This window comes from Netta rufina (genome assembly GCF_964035555.1).
Source record: "Netta rufina genome assembly, chromosome: Z".
Classification (NCBI taxonomy): domain Eukaryota; kingdom Metazoa; phylum Chordata; class Aves; order Anseriformes; family Anatidae; genus Netta; species Netta rufina.
Window position 1 is genome coordinate 60,838,108 of NC_140126.1, and position 18,234 is coordinate 60,856,341.

At 38.0% G+C, this 18,234-nt stretch overlaps 1 protein-coding gene across 1 annotated transcript in view; it reads right to left on the reverse strand.

Annotated features, from left to right (window-relative positions):
- Positions 1-383: 383 nt before the first annotated feature.
- SRFBP1 (serum response factor binding protein 1) overlaps positions 384-18,234 on the reverse strand; it is a 75,140-nt gene continuing 57,289 nt past the window's right edge. The window contains exons 5-8 of the mRNA XM_084304939.1: positions 4,125-4,206; positions 2,463-3,210; positions 2,014-2,051; positions 384-1,247 (exon numbers count right to left, since the gene is read on the reverse strand). Coding sequence (XP_084161065.1) covers positions 1,060-1,247; positions 2,014-2,051; positions 2,463-3,210; positions 4,125-4,206 — 1,056 coding nt within the window. The 3' untranslated portion in view covers positions 384-1,059. The remainder of the gene's footprint in view (positions 1,248-2,013; positions 2,052-2,462; positions 3,211-4,124; positions 4,207-18,234) is intronic.

Genomic DNA, 18,234 nt, shown 5'->3' on the forward strand with positions numbered 1-18,234 from the left:
AATTAAGCAGTAGGAAAAGACCCTGAAGAAAAATACTGTGAAGATTTTATCTCATATCCCAATCAAAAGAACTCCAAAATTGAGAATGCCACTTAAAAGCCAAATGTTTCTTAGTCTGCCAAGACTAAGGCTTTCAGTTTTTCAGCGTTCTATGAGAAATAACTAAATACATTTGTCTAACACTACTTTTTTATATACATTCGATTTGCTTAAATATCAGCTGTATCAAATACTAAGGATGACTTCTAATTGTACAAATGGAGACAGACCTAGTGAACCACCCAGATACAACCTCCAGGACAGGAATATTAAAGACACTTTTTTTCAGTTTTTCAGACCAGCCATGTAATCAAGAAATGACAAAGATTGCAATTTAACAGGCCAATATTTTATTGCTATCTGGAAATTTTGGTATCACGTGCATTACAGAGTGGATTTTTGAGATACCTGATACATCCATGAATTTGTAAAGTCTATTCATGTTTAAGAGATCTTTTCTTCTCACCCAAGATGTATTTGATAATATAGTCCTAAGATTAGCACTTCAAAAGAGGTATTTTATATTCTCACCTCTCACCTGAAATACAAGCCCTCAAGCAGTTAGAAGTACATTTTTACAAAAACAATGCTCCAGAGAGTCTGTACTACTCCTACAAAGCACAAAGGGTGTTCCTAGCCCATTCAGTCACATTAGGATGTATTTCATACATGGTGGCATTATGTAACAGGACTTATAAACCAACTCCCAAACCAACGCCCATACCTTAGTCAACAGACAGCACGCTCAGTAAAGGAAGCAATCTAATGACAATGCTTTTTTATAGACTGCAAAGAACAAGGAAGGTTTAGTAAAAATAATTTATAAAGACACCTAAACGTGACTTAAAAATGCATGAATTTGGAGACATGTAAAATTTTATCTCAGTAAAGATTTCTAGTCTGATTTCCATCCTTACCACAGAGAAAAAGTGTTCAAACAATGGTTGTTACTTCATAAGAAAGTACCACAGGATGCAAATTTACAAGAACCATATTTTAAAATCTCAATTTATATACAGTCTAGTCATCAAATTTAATCTTTTTTCCTTGGAATGCTGTAATTTGAGATATTTGTTCCCGACGTCTCTTGCTTGCTTCCCATGAAGGATGAAGAGGCTGCTCCAAACACGGTTTCTTACTGTCACATTTAAGACCCGAACCTTTTGCAAATGGTTGCTTTTTGAGCTGTGGTTCCTTTTTGAAAAGAGCTGTGTGAGAAGTACAACATGAAACATTAAGTACAGCACAAACCTTCATAAAAATGTGCTAAAACTACTTTGAGATTATAGACATTTTCAAGAATTTATTAATGAGCCATGGGGCATACATTCACCTGAATGCTCACAAGCAAGATTTTCTCATCTTGCAGCCCAGTAAATTGTCACTTGGTAGACTGCATATAGTTAAAATTTATTATTACCGACCACACTGTAAATTTGTGCAAATATTCAGCACAATCTCAACTTTTTCTTCACAACAAATCAATCAGGAATTACACAATAAAACTCAGAAGGACTGAAATGATACCCTTGACTTGAAGAATTCCAAAATGGAACCACATACTATAAATGGAATAAAATATTGAAGAAGTTAAATGATTACTCACAAGGTAAACTATGTGTTAAACACCATAATACCATCCGATTGCACTTACCATTACCTGGGCACAGGTAGCATTAACTGCTCAATGTAAACAGACAGAAAAGCATTTTTCTGTGTAAACTACTATGTACTGTGTACATTTTCCTATGTATTACTTTAAGTATTTTTAATAATCAAAGATAGGACATAGCAAATAACATCCAGAAATAAAAATGAAAGCTAAAAAAACTGACAATTTTAACAATTTAAAACAAAAAAATAATGTTAAAATTGTTAAAATACATGCCACAATTAAGACTAGCATAATTTGACTGCAGAGGCAAGAAAATCTCAAGATGTTTTTATTTCTACAACTTAATCAGTAATACATACCTGTTCTTCTGTTTTGGAGAGGCTGGTCTTTAGTATTTCTAAAAACAAAAACATAATTAATGACTTTTCAAGAAACTTGTAAGATGATAAACACAAATAAAGAATCATCATCACCAAAACACTTGTGCAATGACATTTCAAGCATAACAGTAAAAACCACATATAGTTTTTCCTCTTTGTTAATAAATGACTAAAACCAGAAGTATTCCACACTGATTTGATTTGGATGCAATACTAGTTAGGAATGCTAAATGTAAATCAGTGCCTGTATGAATATAAAAAATACCTTAAGTATCAATAAAGCACAAGAAGACTTAAGAGTAGTTTAGGCAAAAAAAGCTGTAATGGGCTGAAATTCTTGTTTAGTAACAGCTACTAAAAATCAGAAAAAATTACATTACTGGGAAGGAGGGAGGAAATGAATTACAAAGCAATAGGAATAGGTTTACCTTCCTCTGTTTTGGGATTTCTGATTGGAGGTAGTAGACAAAGAACTGCAGAACACTGATTCTAGCTTCTTTGCTTTTGTACTGGACTTTTCTTCTTCTACGATCAAATCTTGCACTGTCCTAGATCCTGTGTTCTTTTCTTTGTTCAGTAGATTTTCCTGAGGCTTATTCTTATCTTTTACTAAAGAAAGATCACTAGCTGCCGTTATTTTTTTCTTTCTTTTTACTTTGCCAATGAAGAAATCGTCACTGCTATCACTGTCAGAATCTGATGTCTGGTTATAAAACCTCTCTTCAGTACTATCATCAAAGTACTCCTCTTCACTATTTTGTTCCAGGTCACTATCATTACTAATTGTTTTTTTCTTTGCAGTTAATTTGTTCATATTCATATTTTCTTTCCTTTTTTTATTGCCAAGTTTATCTCCTGTTTTATTCTGAGTCAATTGTGGCCTTTCCACTGTCTTAAATGAAAACTCTTTTGGACTGCATGTTCTCTCCATTTCCATAATTTTCTGTTCAGATTCACTGTCACCGAGTTCTTCAGCCCCTCCGTTAGTCTGTATTTTCATGTCCATTTTTGTTTTGGGTTCACATCCTTGCTTTTTTTGATCTGGTTTAAGTACTCGTTCATCCAAACTGCTAATGGAATGTTGTCCTGATTTAGGCTGTGCTTCTGGTGTATCCTTTTTTGCAGGACTGGCTTTGTTTGGGTCCTGTCTTGCATCCTTAAACGCTTTTACAGCAGCTATAAGAGGAGAAGAAGAAAGGTCATTTGTTGCAGCTATGTAAGTTAAGCATGTAAGTTATTTTAATAAAATAAAACATTTTTGCAAGTTAAATTTATTGTATTGAGTAAACATTATTTGAACGTCCTTATCAATCTTTAACTGAACAGCTGAGACAAATAATGTCTTAGGCTACAGCACAAACAAGTGAGGAAAACCAACTAATTTGCTGTTTTTGAAACTAGGTTTAACTGTGAACTCATCTTCAGCTTATAATCACGGTTTTTAATTGTTTGGGATGTTATTTTGCATGTAAAAACTGCTAATAAATATTAATTTCATTGGATATAATTAAATGGGTAGTTGACATGGTCTGTTATTAATGAAATAATTCCGTGTTGTTATTACTAGGACTTGACCCTTTTTAACATTGTTTTTAGTTCGAAAATTTGAGTTTAAAGAGCACAGGAGATATTCTGAAGAACCAGGAAAGATTCCATAGGGAATCTATAGGCAGTTTACCAGAAAGTCTAAGGGAGTAACTGGCAGAACCTTTTAGCTACCTTTGAAATCCCAGCTGAAATGCTCCTTTTACCTTTGTATCTGCTTGTTATTATTCTGCCAGTTCAGTCTTATTTTATTTAGAGATTGTCCATTACATCTATTCAATTTTTGGAATTCCATTAAGAGCCCTGTTTGTACTATACTTTGTATCTTACATGCCATGTGACGTCCTGTCACGTACAAGCCTATTTCAGACAGCACATATAACTACAAGCTTGTGACACTTGCTCCACTGCAACCAGTTGAGGTAGCTATAGGTGCTGATACACTTTTCTTTTTATACTGGTTGTTCATATCAGGAATTAACATGAACAAGGGAACACATCTGCAAGCTACTAAGTCGCATGCAAGTTAATACACTGTGTCATACCTTTAAGTTCAGCAATTTTGTGTTTCAAGAGGGGGTGTGTTGCAAGTCTTGCAATGGCTCGCTCACTTGCAGTAGCCTTTGGCTATACAAAATAAAAGGCATGAACAGAATAATTAATACTTACAGAATAGGTCATGCTAAAATGCATACTAATGTGATTCTGGACTATTGAACAAAAAGAGAAAAAGCTTAAGACATTATAACATTTGAGGATTTCTCAGTTTTCTTGTATTACTGTAATTCTAAATGAGGAAAAATCTGGCTGCACAGATTGACAGAAACATAACAGACAATTCTGCAATTTCTCAGCTACCAAAGAAGCATAACATGATTTTTATTTTAGAAGTACCAACCACATATTTCAGACCTAATGCATGGCTATTATATTTTCTGTTTCTGATACATGTAAAGCAAATTCATGAACCCTGTGAAAAAATAACACTGTATTGGTAGGAGACATTCTGCATGACGGAATAGAGCTGCCTGCAGGAGGTACAGCGCAGAAGCCTTTAAAGTTGGCAAAATCACAAAACAGATATTGCAGGAAGATACATTAAAAGTGTTTGATAGGCAAGGTCTAACCTGATCTTAGAGTCAAACAACCCTGAGTTTGATATGGTAGAATAACAGACCTACATAGACAGATTCAAAGATTGAGTACTATCTTAATGCTTTAATATGAAGAAAAAGTAGAGAGGTAGGAGGAGCTAATTCTACTTCTGACTTCCTCTTTTATAGGCTGGAATTCACAAGTACTAGCTATCATATCTTCAGGCTCTTCTTATCACTTGGCTTACAAAACAAAATAAGAAGTACCTAAGACTTTTTCAGGAATAGCGTTTTTTTTTTTTTTTTTTTTTTTTTTTTTTTTAGCTCACTAGGAAGATTTCCTAATGCCTGCGGTAGAATTTATGAGAAAGGATAAAAGACACACCATTCTCCCTTCCTCTTAGTGGTACTGTAATGGGTATATTATTAAATTGCTGTAACCCATGAACTGAGCTGTATGTTACAGGAATTACCACCTCCACCAATGGATGATGAGCCTTATAAAGAGCTGGGCATGTGCCCAGTGACCCAACCTGGGCTGGCTTTAGTGCCCAACAACTCAGCACAACCTGCTGCTTCTGCGTCTCCTGGCCTGAGTAACCACTGTAAGAAATGGAGCCCAAGTCACAGGCTGAATTAACTCGGTAAGCAGTTAATGGAGGTGCTTCACAGACTAAGGGTGCTTCACAGACTGCTGATAACACAGCAGTCTTTTCGTTACTGCTGAGTGTTGCATGCACAGCATCAGGGCCTTCTCCATTTCGCTCTCAAGGGAAATGCACGTGATGTTGGGAAGGAAATACAGCTGGGACAGCTGACACAAATTGACCAAAAGTATATTCCATTTCACATTAAGTCATGCTCTGCAATAAAAGCTCAAGAAAAGTAGGAAGAGGAAGGATGTTTGCTGCTACTGCATTTGTCATCCCAAGAACTGTTACCTGTGATGAAGCCCAGCTTTATGAGATGTGGCTAAACATGTGCCTGCCACTGGGAAGTAATGAATGAATCCCTCATTTTGCTTTGCTTGCACACACAATTTTGCTTCACTTAAAAAACTGTCTGTATCTCAACCCACGTGTTTTTTAACTTTTGTTCTTCCCAATCTGTCCCCACCCTGCTGGGCAGGAGGAGTGGAAGAGTGAGCAAGCAGCTGGGGGGTGCTTAGTGCTTAGGGTGCTTAGTCTGGTCAAGCCACCAGACATACAAACAATACCTAAAAGATCACAAATGCACGTTTGAAGTATTTGGTTTCTTTGACATAACAGCGTCGAGTAGGGAATCCTACTAGGTTGCAGGCACGTTTTCTTCCAGCAGTCATGCCACTTAAAATTAACAGTTGTGTATTCATAGGGTAGAGATGAAGGGATACTTATACCAACCACGAGAGCTGGAGGGTCAGTTTCTGTGCTTTGGGTCTGAAGAAAACAGCAAATCCTGAAATTTGGAATCTGATGTGTCCCTGCTAAGTTTCTCAATATAACAGGACACCACAGCTACAGCAAAGCCAGTATTTCCAAATGAAAAAACATTTAACTGGTTTGCAAAATGTAAATTCTGTTCCTCAAACAATGCAAAGCAAATCCAATTTGCTGTAGTTGTATAGATTATAAAGTGCATGCTGGATATGTCAGTTCATATTTTACGTTTGAGTTGTGCAGAGCATCTGGGAATTCTAGTACTTTCCTTTCTCTTCAAGTCTCTGCTATTACAGCATTATTGCTTCAGATCAAGAAAAACTGGAAAAATATTTCGCACATAGAATGTCTACAGGATTACAAACACTGGCTGGAGAAGATGGGTCAGAAGATGAGTCCATTTCCAAGGGCCACAGACTGGCTTAATCTCAGGCTAGTCTAGCTCTGAGAACTTGGAGTCTGGATTTTTGATTCCCATGTGACAGTGCTGTATGCTGCCACCAGATTCCTGGGACAGCAAGCTCACATTTCTGAAGATCAAACAGTATTTTCTTTGGAGATTTTTCTATAGCTGGAAAATGTATTTCTGAACTTAATTAATACACTTTTTCCCTCAGCCACTTCCTGTGGGTTTTGAAAGAATATACCATGAAGTTCAGAAAGCAGCAGCAGCTTCTGTGCAACATCTGGTGTCCTTTAATTCAAATATTTATAGAAAGAGTTTAAGCATATACATGCCAATTCATATGGAATAACCACATTTTTTCCTTATAGCTAAATGCTTCACAAATGCTACTCACACTGACAGACAGCAGCCAACAAACATACAATATGACATTAACATTCTCAAAAAAATCCCATTTTTCTATTTTTTGGCACATCCAATGCTCAATTCATTTTTCCTCAAGTATTCTCCAGTATTCTCCTCAAGTATTCTCCATAAAGCCTTGGCAGAAAATAAAACTTAACAGAAAAATGCCAACTGTATCTATAGCAAGAACACTCCCACCCTCCACCTTCCCCCAGTATGTTTATTTACACAGATACTGGAAATGTAAATATTTACTTTCATAAGTTCCTGCTACTTCCTGTATTATTTTGCACTATTCATTTTTTTCATGCAAGAATTTCCTAATGTTTTTCATAGGAATGCTCTGCCTCATTCAATTTGCAACTGAGGCACTGCAAAATGAACAATGCAACTCAGCACTGCATGATCATACTTTTCAGCCATGGGCTGTATGCTACCTGCAGAAGAACCAGAAAGCTAGAGACTCCTCACATGTTTTATCTTGGTAAATAATTCATTATTTCATTATATATATACATATTCATGTATAGCATTAAAGACGTTTACCATCACTGTTGTGTTTCACTAAACTCCGTAGGAACATTTGACAGAATTAACTGCATCAATCATTGTGCCTTTCAGATCTTAAAATTAAAAAGAGAAACTTGTGTTCCTTATCCTAAATAGCAGATGTTGACAGATGCACAAACCTCAAAACATAACTTGGTAGTTATAGCAAATAAAGTAATCTGTGCTTAACTCATATGTACAAATACATAAGGACCCCCTACACAGGGGAGACAAACTTTGTAAAATGTGGCAATGATTGAGAAAAGTATGGACATTAGAAGCTTGTTAAAATAGAAACAGATTCACACTTCAAGTTTTGAGATGAGCTGGACAGGGGTCAGAAGTACGGAATGACTCTGAGGGCTGGCAGCACCGTGTAAAAAAAAAAAAACTGTGGTATGGAAATATCATGCAGAATTTGGGTGTGTAGTACTTGCCTCATACCATGCAGGAGATAAAGTGAGAACAAGAAAGACTTGGTAGAGATGGGATTTGCTGCCATTACTTGCTACATGACAGTAGGGCTTTTGGAAGAATTTAACAGCAGAAATGTGAGATTAATTTGGGAACGTGAAGTGGAGACCTCTGACCATTGCTTCATCCTTATTACTCATCCTGTTCAACTTTTCTTTAGATTTTACCCTCTGTGCTACAATTATAACCAATAACAGGGAAGAAAGAGGTCATACTTCTTTTATTCCTGTTGGGTTCTGTACAAGAAGGGACTGCCTTGCTACAGATAGCCTAACCGTGACTACTACTAGAAGACTACCAACAAGAATTTCAGCTGGGTCAAAGGACAGTGCCGCCAAACAGGCAATGCTTGGTGGCCCTCCACCTGTCACTGTACATGATTTATTATAATACTCACATGGACACAGTCAGAAAACCTATCAATGAGCACACAGTATACAGTACATCGCTAAACCTACAGCACAAAAGTAACCTAGAAACACGTCATATTGATATTTCTATAATAACTGGCAGTACAGTCTAAAGTGCAACAGCAGCCTGATTTCAAAAGAAAACAAGAAAGAAATTAAAACAAAACAAAACAAAACAACCAACCAAACAAGCAAGCAAAAAAAATAAGTTAAAAAAAAAAGACGAGAGAATGCTAACCAGGTTAAGCATAAAAAAATCCCAAATTCTGGGCCAAAAGAAGATGTCATTGTAATACCCTTTGTAGCAGATTAGTAGAAGAGCTCTCTCTGTGCTAAAAACATCAGAAAACCTCTTAATCCACATATTGTTCCCAGAGCTCTAACTAGCTACAGCTGTCTTTCACAACAGCAGGAGGAATGCAGTTAATGTGGAGTCACAGGGTGTCTGAAGGTGCTAGATGATGGCTGCCATCCAAGTCCATCCCATGACCTCATACTGCTTTGGAAAAAGATCATTGAGAAAAGTTACTTTCTGACTGTGAAATGCTGTCAGTTCTCCCCCTTCCTTTATGTCTGCAAGACATATGGTACGCGTCTTGTGGCCATCAGATCAACTGAAGATATTGGTATGAGAACCAATTGGTTATCGATCACACTTGTGGCAGCGGTGCTGCCCTACAGCTCCTGAGGTTGTTTGGCTGTGTCCCGTCTTCATAGTGGGAAGATGGATCAGATAGAGGATGCAAGAAACAGGTCTTTGTTGGGCATGGCAAGAGTTTAAAAGAGTGACTCTTCCAAATACAGAAACAACAGCAAGCATCACACAGTATGCACAGGACAGAAACATCAGCACTAACTGCTTCAAATTCTGCACTGGAAATAGATAACCAGAAATTATTGGATTTTATTCAACTTTTACTCATTTTTTACTCAAGTCTCCCCGTTTTTCCATCTAAGTTCAAAATGATGGTACAGCTATTAGGGAGAAGTAGCTCTATGAGCTTAGTATTAAGGCAAGTGAGAAATTCTTATGGCGATTAATTCTGTATGGATTTCAGGAAATCACGCTAGTTTATTTATTTTTTAAACTGTAATATACGTATAATTTTTAAAATGGGTTGAACATTTTCCAGTTGAAGCTAAAATGTATGTCTTAACAGATCTAAAGCCTTTGTAAAAACCTCAGTATGACAATGTCTTGAAATAGAAAAACAGGACAAAAATTGAACAATTTCTCATAAACCACCAAAATACACAGTAACCCCGAAGTCCCCTTTGACTACCTGTTTATTCTTCCTAAGACTTGTCACAATTTATGTTGGCTCGCCTAATTTTCTGTTATTGCCATAATTCAACCATGAAAATATATGAAAAATTATTTTACTTCTCTTGTAAGCACAAGGAAGTTGTAAGGAGTTGAATACTCACAGCAACATGGGGTACTCTGCACAAACTTTTTGGTCACCGCAGAACTACGCACAATGCAAGTCAGAGGTCTGGAAAACCCAGCTGATCTTGCACTGATGGCAGTAGCACTGTCTGTCACGCGAACATTGAATTCTACGGACTTCTGAATCCAGCTTCAGGAAGAAGCATCAAAACCTTCTAAATACTGCTGAGCTGCTTACACTCCTCTAACTTAACTTGTATGCATGGATCAAAGTTATTCTCCCCCCCGCAATCCATTCACTTTATTTACCCTCAAATCAACATCCAATTTAGCTTGTTTTGTCTCTTATCAAAAATAAGTACAGAGCATAAACCTGTTTCTATCATTGTCTCCCTCTTCATTTAAAATGTGAGTTTCCAAAGATGCCAAAAACTCAAACAAAATAGACTTCCTGCTGTTCTTTGCTGTATGCATGATGAAAAAATACCTACAGTCCATGCATTTAACAACGTTTAAAGGCACTTTAAGAACAAGTGTTTCAAGATCAACTTTATGTGGAATACAAAAGAGTCAGAGTTCCTCTGGATTAACCTGTCACAACTAATTTAGCCAACCGTACAACTGTGAGGTAAATGCTTACTTTTCAGGTTGGGAATTGGTCAAAAAGAAAGAGTGCTTCATCACAAACTACCACAGTGATCTACAGCAGAGCTTGGAATAAAACCCAGACCTGGCCAAGTCCAAATCATTTATTCAATCTACTGCTAATTCTTTCCTTCTTCTCTTTATGAATAAAATAACTCCTACGATAGTTTCAATAAAGAAAAGTCAGAGCAAGAAATCCAGAATAAAACAAGCATGGATTCCTAATTATCTCCTCATGGTGAACAGGGTAAACCCTACATGTAAGCTGAAAGAGCAAGACTGTGGGGAATCGCAAATGCTGCTTGCTCTTCACCTCTTGCAGGGCCAGGAAGAAGATGTCTATAATCCCATCAATTTGGCCTCCCACGCAAACAATAAACACATTTTGAAGAAAAAAGTCAATTTCTTAAGATTGTGAAAGAGGTCACAAAGCTAGCATTGTGTCAACTCCTCCTTCCCCTCTCTAAATTGCAGCAGTTCAACCTATTGTTAGTTAGTCTACCCCAGTGAAACCTCCGCTGACCTTCAACAAAGCCTAGAATCATGCTGAACATTATTTTATGCTGGGAAAAATGTGTGCATGCCGTCGACAAATCTTCAGTAGAAAGCAGCTGGAGAGACTGCTAACAAAGACTTCTTATATTTTTAATTGAAATATATTAAATGAATACAAAATTACATGAATTGTACATATGGTACAATTAACCAGCATTAAGTATTTATAATTCTGACTTATATCAATTTAAAGTCAAGTACGTAAGACTACAGCATAAAGACTGCATGGTTTTCCATATATTTTGGAATAAAATATATGCATTTTGTGTATTTTTGTATGTGAACATCGAAGCACTACATCAGTACAAAGTATTTGAGTTTTGCCAAACTGAATAAAAAAATAAAAAATTGGCACAAAGCACAGTAAAATAGATGCCACAGGAGAAGGAAAAAAAATCAGGCAAAAGACAATGATAATGAGAAACTAAAGTGGAAAGCAAAATATGAAGAAATAGAAACCCTGAAGCAAAAAATGTACTTTTCAGGGGGAACAGGAACAAAATGTGTCTTGGATAACAGGCGGTAGCTCTGAACAATACAAAGAGAAAGGTCTTTGCTACAAAATTCACACCGACTTCTTAAGAGAATATATTGACATTTAGAGTGAAGTTCATATATAAATTAATTTGACAAGTATTCCATATCAGATCTGAAACCACAACTGACTTTTCCAAGCATGTGAAGTATCCTGAAAAGTCGACTAATTGTTTGCTTGCAATTGGCCACCTAGAATGAGGGTCTAGAGGCTCAAAATAGGCAGTTTACTAACTCCAAACGGAGAGTTAGCCGGCCAGTCTCAAAATTAAATTTGAAACAAGTGCTGTTTGGGAAAACAAAATAAATTAATAAATAAAAGCTTGCTTACACTTGCTTGCTTGTTATAGAAAAGACAACAGAAACACAAAGTAGACCAGCAATACTCAGACATGCATCTGAGTTCCCAAGATCCAACTGTGCATCATGGGCATGTCCAAAGACTCAAAGAGTGGAAGCAGATGGGAGCAAACAAATTGGCAGTGTACAAGGATGAGCTCTACATTACTAGAACTGCTTAATGGGCCAAGAAGCTCACAGTACTCAACCTTGGATGATCCCGTTAAGCTTCGGAATTGAGATATCCACCCGTCTCCTGACAAAATCAGTTTGGAGACAGAACTCTGTACAGAACTTTTAGGGATGTAATCCTGAGATGTCCTTACAATATTCCGCTGCAAGACAGATGCTCAAACCTCAAAGCATATCTTGTCAGCTGGAGCCTGATAAAGCGGCATAGATGTGAGCACATACAAGAGTTTATAACAAAGAACCACTGGAGAAAGTAGACACAGTTCAGATCTTAAAACTTTTAAAACAGATGCAAAGCTTCAAAACTAACAGTTGAAAACAAGCTCTGACTTAATCGTGTATATTTCAAATCACAGGCAGTTAAAAGAATTATCTCTGAAAAAAAAACAACACAAAACAAAAACAAACAAACAAACAAAACCCTACACCATTCTGCTCACACCTACACAAGCATTAACACCAGGGAATTTGCCAATATATAACTAAAGACTTGTCAGGTCAGCATCCTCAGACAAAACTTCAAGAGAGAGATGTGTTTACGTTCAGAGCACTGCTGCAGAACCTACAATGGCCAGGGATCTGGGGGCACAGAGGACTTACAGACTTCACAAACCCTGCACACATGAACCAGGGGTAGGCCATATTAGAATATGCTATTCAAAACAAGACAGAGTTTCTTGGCATCTCACATTGCAATTTTTGTGCACAATTGAAAACAGATTTCTTTTAATCTATATGTTTTGCAGCCACTTTCTGAAAAAGACAATGGAAACACAAATTCAGTTCACTGAAAAACTATTAAACATCTGAGATAAACATACTGATTCCTTGGCAACAAAATACAGATTTTCCATCATTAAGTCTATTGAGGGAGTATATGCATTTGAAACTCACTCTAATCATAAACACATGTCAGATATATATAGAAGCCCTGCTGTTACTTAAGAATATCATCAGATGATGAATGTAAAATTAATGGAAAACCTGAACGGTCACATTTTCTAGCAGGTAGTTCACCATATGGTGCACAGATTAACCACCTTTATGCTCGGAGGCTCTCAGGCATCTTCTGGGCCATTACATTATTGTTACTTTGGCATGCAGAGTGTTCCTGAAGTGCAATCACTCAACCCTTTCAATCATCACACAATTATTGGTATTGGAAAACCAAGAAAAACTACACCATCACCCTTCAAATGTAATGCTGTTACACTTTCAGTAAGTAACTGGTTACATCACATTTCCCATACATTCTCTTACTTCATGATCTTGCCATAGAGGGGCAATATGCTCTAAACCCATGCTCTCATTTTACCTAACCAAGACTTTTAAATGTACCTACATTCACTGACATCTGAAGAGACAAGTTGTTTCCTTAAACAGAATTCCAATAACTCAAGAAAATCTTATTTTTCCAATTATACAGGCAGGTATTAAAACTTTCAAGCAATAATGTCTTCAGGATTTTTGATATGGTTTTCCAGTGTTACAGACTCATACCGAGCTGAAAGAATCTGAAATTTCATAACTTTTTTTTTTTTTTTAAACATTTTTTGTAACTGTTAATTCCTTAGTTCTAAATTGCAAGACTTTAAAAATGACCTGGATAGGAAGGAGGGAACAAGTACGAAAGGTTTTGCATTTTATTTCTCTATGATATACAACAAGGAACTGATAGTTTCATGTACGCAAATAAAAAGAGCAAAGGACAGCAGCAGCTGTTTTTCATTTTTAGAAATATCAGAAATGTCATTTATTCTATTCTAATTTTGTAACACAATTCTGGGTTACACCACAAAGCATATATATAGAAAGAACTTTTTCAATTTGAAATAGGTTAGTAGTTGGCAGTCTTTAATGTAATCATAATTGTTTAAATAGCATCAAACTCATCTTAACACAGTAGGTTCTGTAAGCAACAGGAACAATGGAAGATGACAACTCATGTGTGTTCCACCTCACATCTTCTCTTCTTGCACACCCTCTGTGGTGTTTCTCAAAACAAGACAAAGAGGTGATGAACCGCAGTCACCTTTCTCTCCCCACTGATTTGGGTTTCTCACTCCTACTCAGGGAAGAGCTGTTACACACAGAAATAACCTGTTGGAACTATGCGCTTCTAAAACCACGTCAGGTAACCTTGGTTGAAATTGATCAGTCGGTGCCAGAGTTTAGAACAGACTGACGGCCAGACAGGGCTTCCTCATCTGGTGGAGCGCATCCTCCTCCCTGCCCCTTCATGTGGATGAAGTTGAAAAAACGATTACCTTCCCTATGGATACATAAAGGATACAATTTAGAGGCTGTCTTTAGTAACCAAATCATACTGGAAGGAGGCCCCTTCCAACCCAAGCCATTCTATGATTTCTATGATAGAATCACAGATTGGTTTGGGCTGAAAGGGACCTAGAAGACTATATTGTTCCAGCCCCCTGCCATGGGCAGGGACACCTTCCTCCAGCCCAGGCTGCCCAAGGCCCCATCCAGCCTGGCCTTGAAGACCTCCAGGGATGGGGCATCCACAGCTTCTCTGGGCAGTCTGTGCCAGTGCCTCACCACCCTCTGGATGAAGAATTTCTTCCTAATATCTAATACAAATCTATGCTTTTTAAGTTTAAAGCCGTTCTTCTTTGTCCTATCATCACACTTCCTGACAGAGAGTCTCTCCCCAGCTTTCCTGTAGGTCCCCTTTAGGTACTGGAAGGCCAGTATAAGGTCTCCCTGGAATCTTCTCTTCTTCAGGCTGGACAATCATAGCTCTCTCAGCCTTTATGTGTAGGAGAGGTGCTCCAGGCCCTTGATCATCTTCATGGCCAACCTCTGGATTCACTTCAACATGCCCATGTCCTTCTCGTGCTGGGGCCCCAGAGCTGAACACAGTGCTCCAGGTGGGGCCTCACAAGAGCAGAGCAGAGGGGGAGAATCCCCTCCCTCAGCCTTCTGGCCACACTGCTTTTGGTGCAGCCCAGGACACGATTGGCTTTCTGGGCTGCAAGAACACATTGACAGCTCACGTCAAGCTTCTCATCCACCATCATGCCCAGGGCCTTCTCCTCAGGGCTGCTCTCAATCCATTCTCTGCCCAGCCTGTATTTGTGCTTAGGATTGCCTTGACCCTGGTGCAGGACCTTGTGCTCAGCCTTGTTGAACTTCATGAGGTTCACCCAGGCCCACCTCTCAGCCTGCCCAGGTCCCTCTGGATGGCATCCCTTTCTGCCAGCACGTCAACCACAGCACACAGCTCGGTGTCATTGGCAAACCTGCTGAGGGTGCACTCAGTCCCACTGTCCATGCCACTGACAAAGATGTTCAACAGTGCCCGTCCTAATACCAACTGCTGAGGAACACCACTTGTCACTGATCTCCACCTGGACATTGAGCTGTTGACTGCAGCTCTCTGAGTGCGACCATCCAGCCAATTCCTTACCCACCAAGTGGCCCATTCATCAAATTCATGTCTCTCCAATCTAGAGACAAGGATATAACGTGGCACTGTGTCAAATGCTTTGCACAGGTTGAGGTCGGTGACATAAGCTGCTGTTCCCCTACCCACCAATGCTGTAACCCTGTCAGAGAAAGCCTCCACATTTGTCAAGCACCATCTGCCCTTAGTGTATCCATGTTGGCTGTCACCCATCACCTCCTTATTTCCCATGTGCCTTAGTAGTTTCCAGAAGGATCTGCTCTATGATCCTGCCAGACCCAGAATTAATGAATTAAATAGATGAATTAAAGGTAACTGAAATGTCTTGCTATTACCAGCGGTCTTAAATTTGTAGTTTCTATAACCTAGTTTATGGTTTTCTATTTGCAATCATCATTCTAAGTGTAAGTTGTAGGACATTACTAGTACCAAACTTTTATTACAGTTGTAACTTCCATTTTCAGGATTTCTTAGTGCTTCTGTTTTCCTGTTACATTTTTATGCTATTATACTAAAAACAATTATTCACAACACAGTTCTACTCTCATGCATGTACATACTGCCCCATCATCCCTGTGAAGACAGCACCTTTCATTAATAACCTTAAAGACTCTGAGGAAGATATCCATTAAATATGTGATGACAAAAAAAGGGAAACATTATTCCCATTATTCAGAAGGGTAAAAAGGAGGACCCAGGGAACTACGGACTGGTGAGCCTCACCTCTGTGGCTGGGAAGACCATGAAACAGGTCATCCTGGAAGCAATGTAAAGGCACGTGCAAGACAAGGTGATCTGAGACAGCCAGCACGGCTTCACCAAGGACAAGTCGTGCCTGACCACTCTGGTGGCCTTCTATGATAGACTGGCTGCCTCAGTTAACAAGGAATGATCAACCAATGTCATCTGCTTGGAATTCTGCAAAGCCATTGACATGGTCCCAACACAGGTTCAACAAGTCCAGGTGCAAGGTGCTGCACCTGGGCATGAACACAGACTGGGAGAACTCACTGAGAGCAGCCCTGCAGAGAAGGACCTGGGGGTTCTGGTGGACAGAAAGCTGAAATAGTTGAAATTAACTTATTCCAATCTAAAGAAAGGACATCAATTTTGATATTGAGCTTAGCTAAGGACAGGAATACATTTTAACAGATCCTTGGCTTAGTCATTTAAAACCCGAGAGGAGACAGCCTTTTCATGTCAGAGATGCATGTGCTACCCCCATGAAAAGCTGTCAAAGCTGCTAGTAGTTTATTTCAACACTGAACTTTGAAAGTATTCTTTCGAGGATGGACAGATGCAGGCTGTAACTAAACTGAGATCATATGCTACTCTGGTGCTGAAGATGATTGTAAGTTCAGTCTTGCCTACCTCTTTGCTCACAAATAGTGACCATACTGAGGCACACGGGTGGCAGCTCAAGAATGGAGAAGGATTTGTCAAAAAATTGACAGACTTTTTAATACTTTTTATACATTTTATTCTGACATAGAACTTCAGTTGCAGCCATAGTGATGGGTTCTAGACTAAAGTTTCATGGGCTGCACAAAGGACACACATGCAGCTTAGCATATCTTTTGTTTTTATGTATACACATATGCTTATATATTATTTATATGTAAAAAAGACATGCTAAACAACTCACAGTTCAAATGATCAATTTTGGAAGATGAGAAGCCTTCAGGAAAAAAAAAAAGCCAACCAACCAACAATCAGTCAGATCGTACAGAGAAAGTATTTACGCCTGAATGCGATATTCATCGCTGAATGCAAAATTCTTCACTTCATCAGTAGTGTTAGAAAGACCACAGACATTCCTGTTAAAGTTAACATCTGGTGTTTGACATGGAAAATTCGCAGGAAACAGTGGCTTCATACATTCAGTTTAACTTCCATTCAAACAGAATCAAAATACTCAAGACAAAAGGAATCCAACACTGCAACACTGATTCCCAGCATTAATCCAATCCTATTAGCCTGTGTTACAGGAAATTGTGCTACAAGATCAATGCAACACGTTTCCAAAAACATGTATCATGCTGACAGATGCAACCATTACATAAAGAAAAGCATATCTAGTGTCTGATATGCAAATCATTGTCTTTACTTCCATACTGAAAGGAAAGGAACTCAACACGATGTCTTATCATGTGGGGATTCTGTGAAAAGTATTTTTTACGACTCTCATGATAAACATTGCTGGGGAAGGGAAACACCATTGTACATACAAGTTAATACATATTCATTCTGATGCAAAACTAAATAAGGGTAACAAATCTGGTCACATAAAACTGTTTTGACAGTAATGCTCCCAATCATTGTTACAAACAATGAAAAAGGAGATGGATATTATTAAGAGTACTGACAGACCATCATTAAAGATCATAAACATATTATAATTATGCACTGATTACCTATACATAATTCCTAATTTAAGGAGAGTATTAACAACCTGAATTTAGATTAAAAAAAATCATGGGCCCCACAAGAAAAGCAGCTGTTCTCCCCAACATTTCTAAAATCAGGCCACAAAACAGCTCAGTGCAAAGACGTAATGATAAGTGCGTGTATTGTACAAAGCTGATGGACTGTAACCCCACTATTACACAAAAGACTGATTCATACAGTAGTTCTTTCCCTATGGTCTATGGATTGCAAAAAAAAAATATTTTCATAAGCAAAGTATGTTAAAAATCCACATAAGTAATTATCTAGTTATGCTGCAACATAACTACTAAAGGTACTAGCAACAGAAACAGAAGTTTTATATCAATAATAGAATCTATCCTAATCAGAATGTTTTTGTAGCCAGAATTCTTC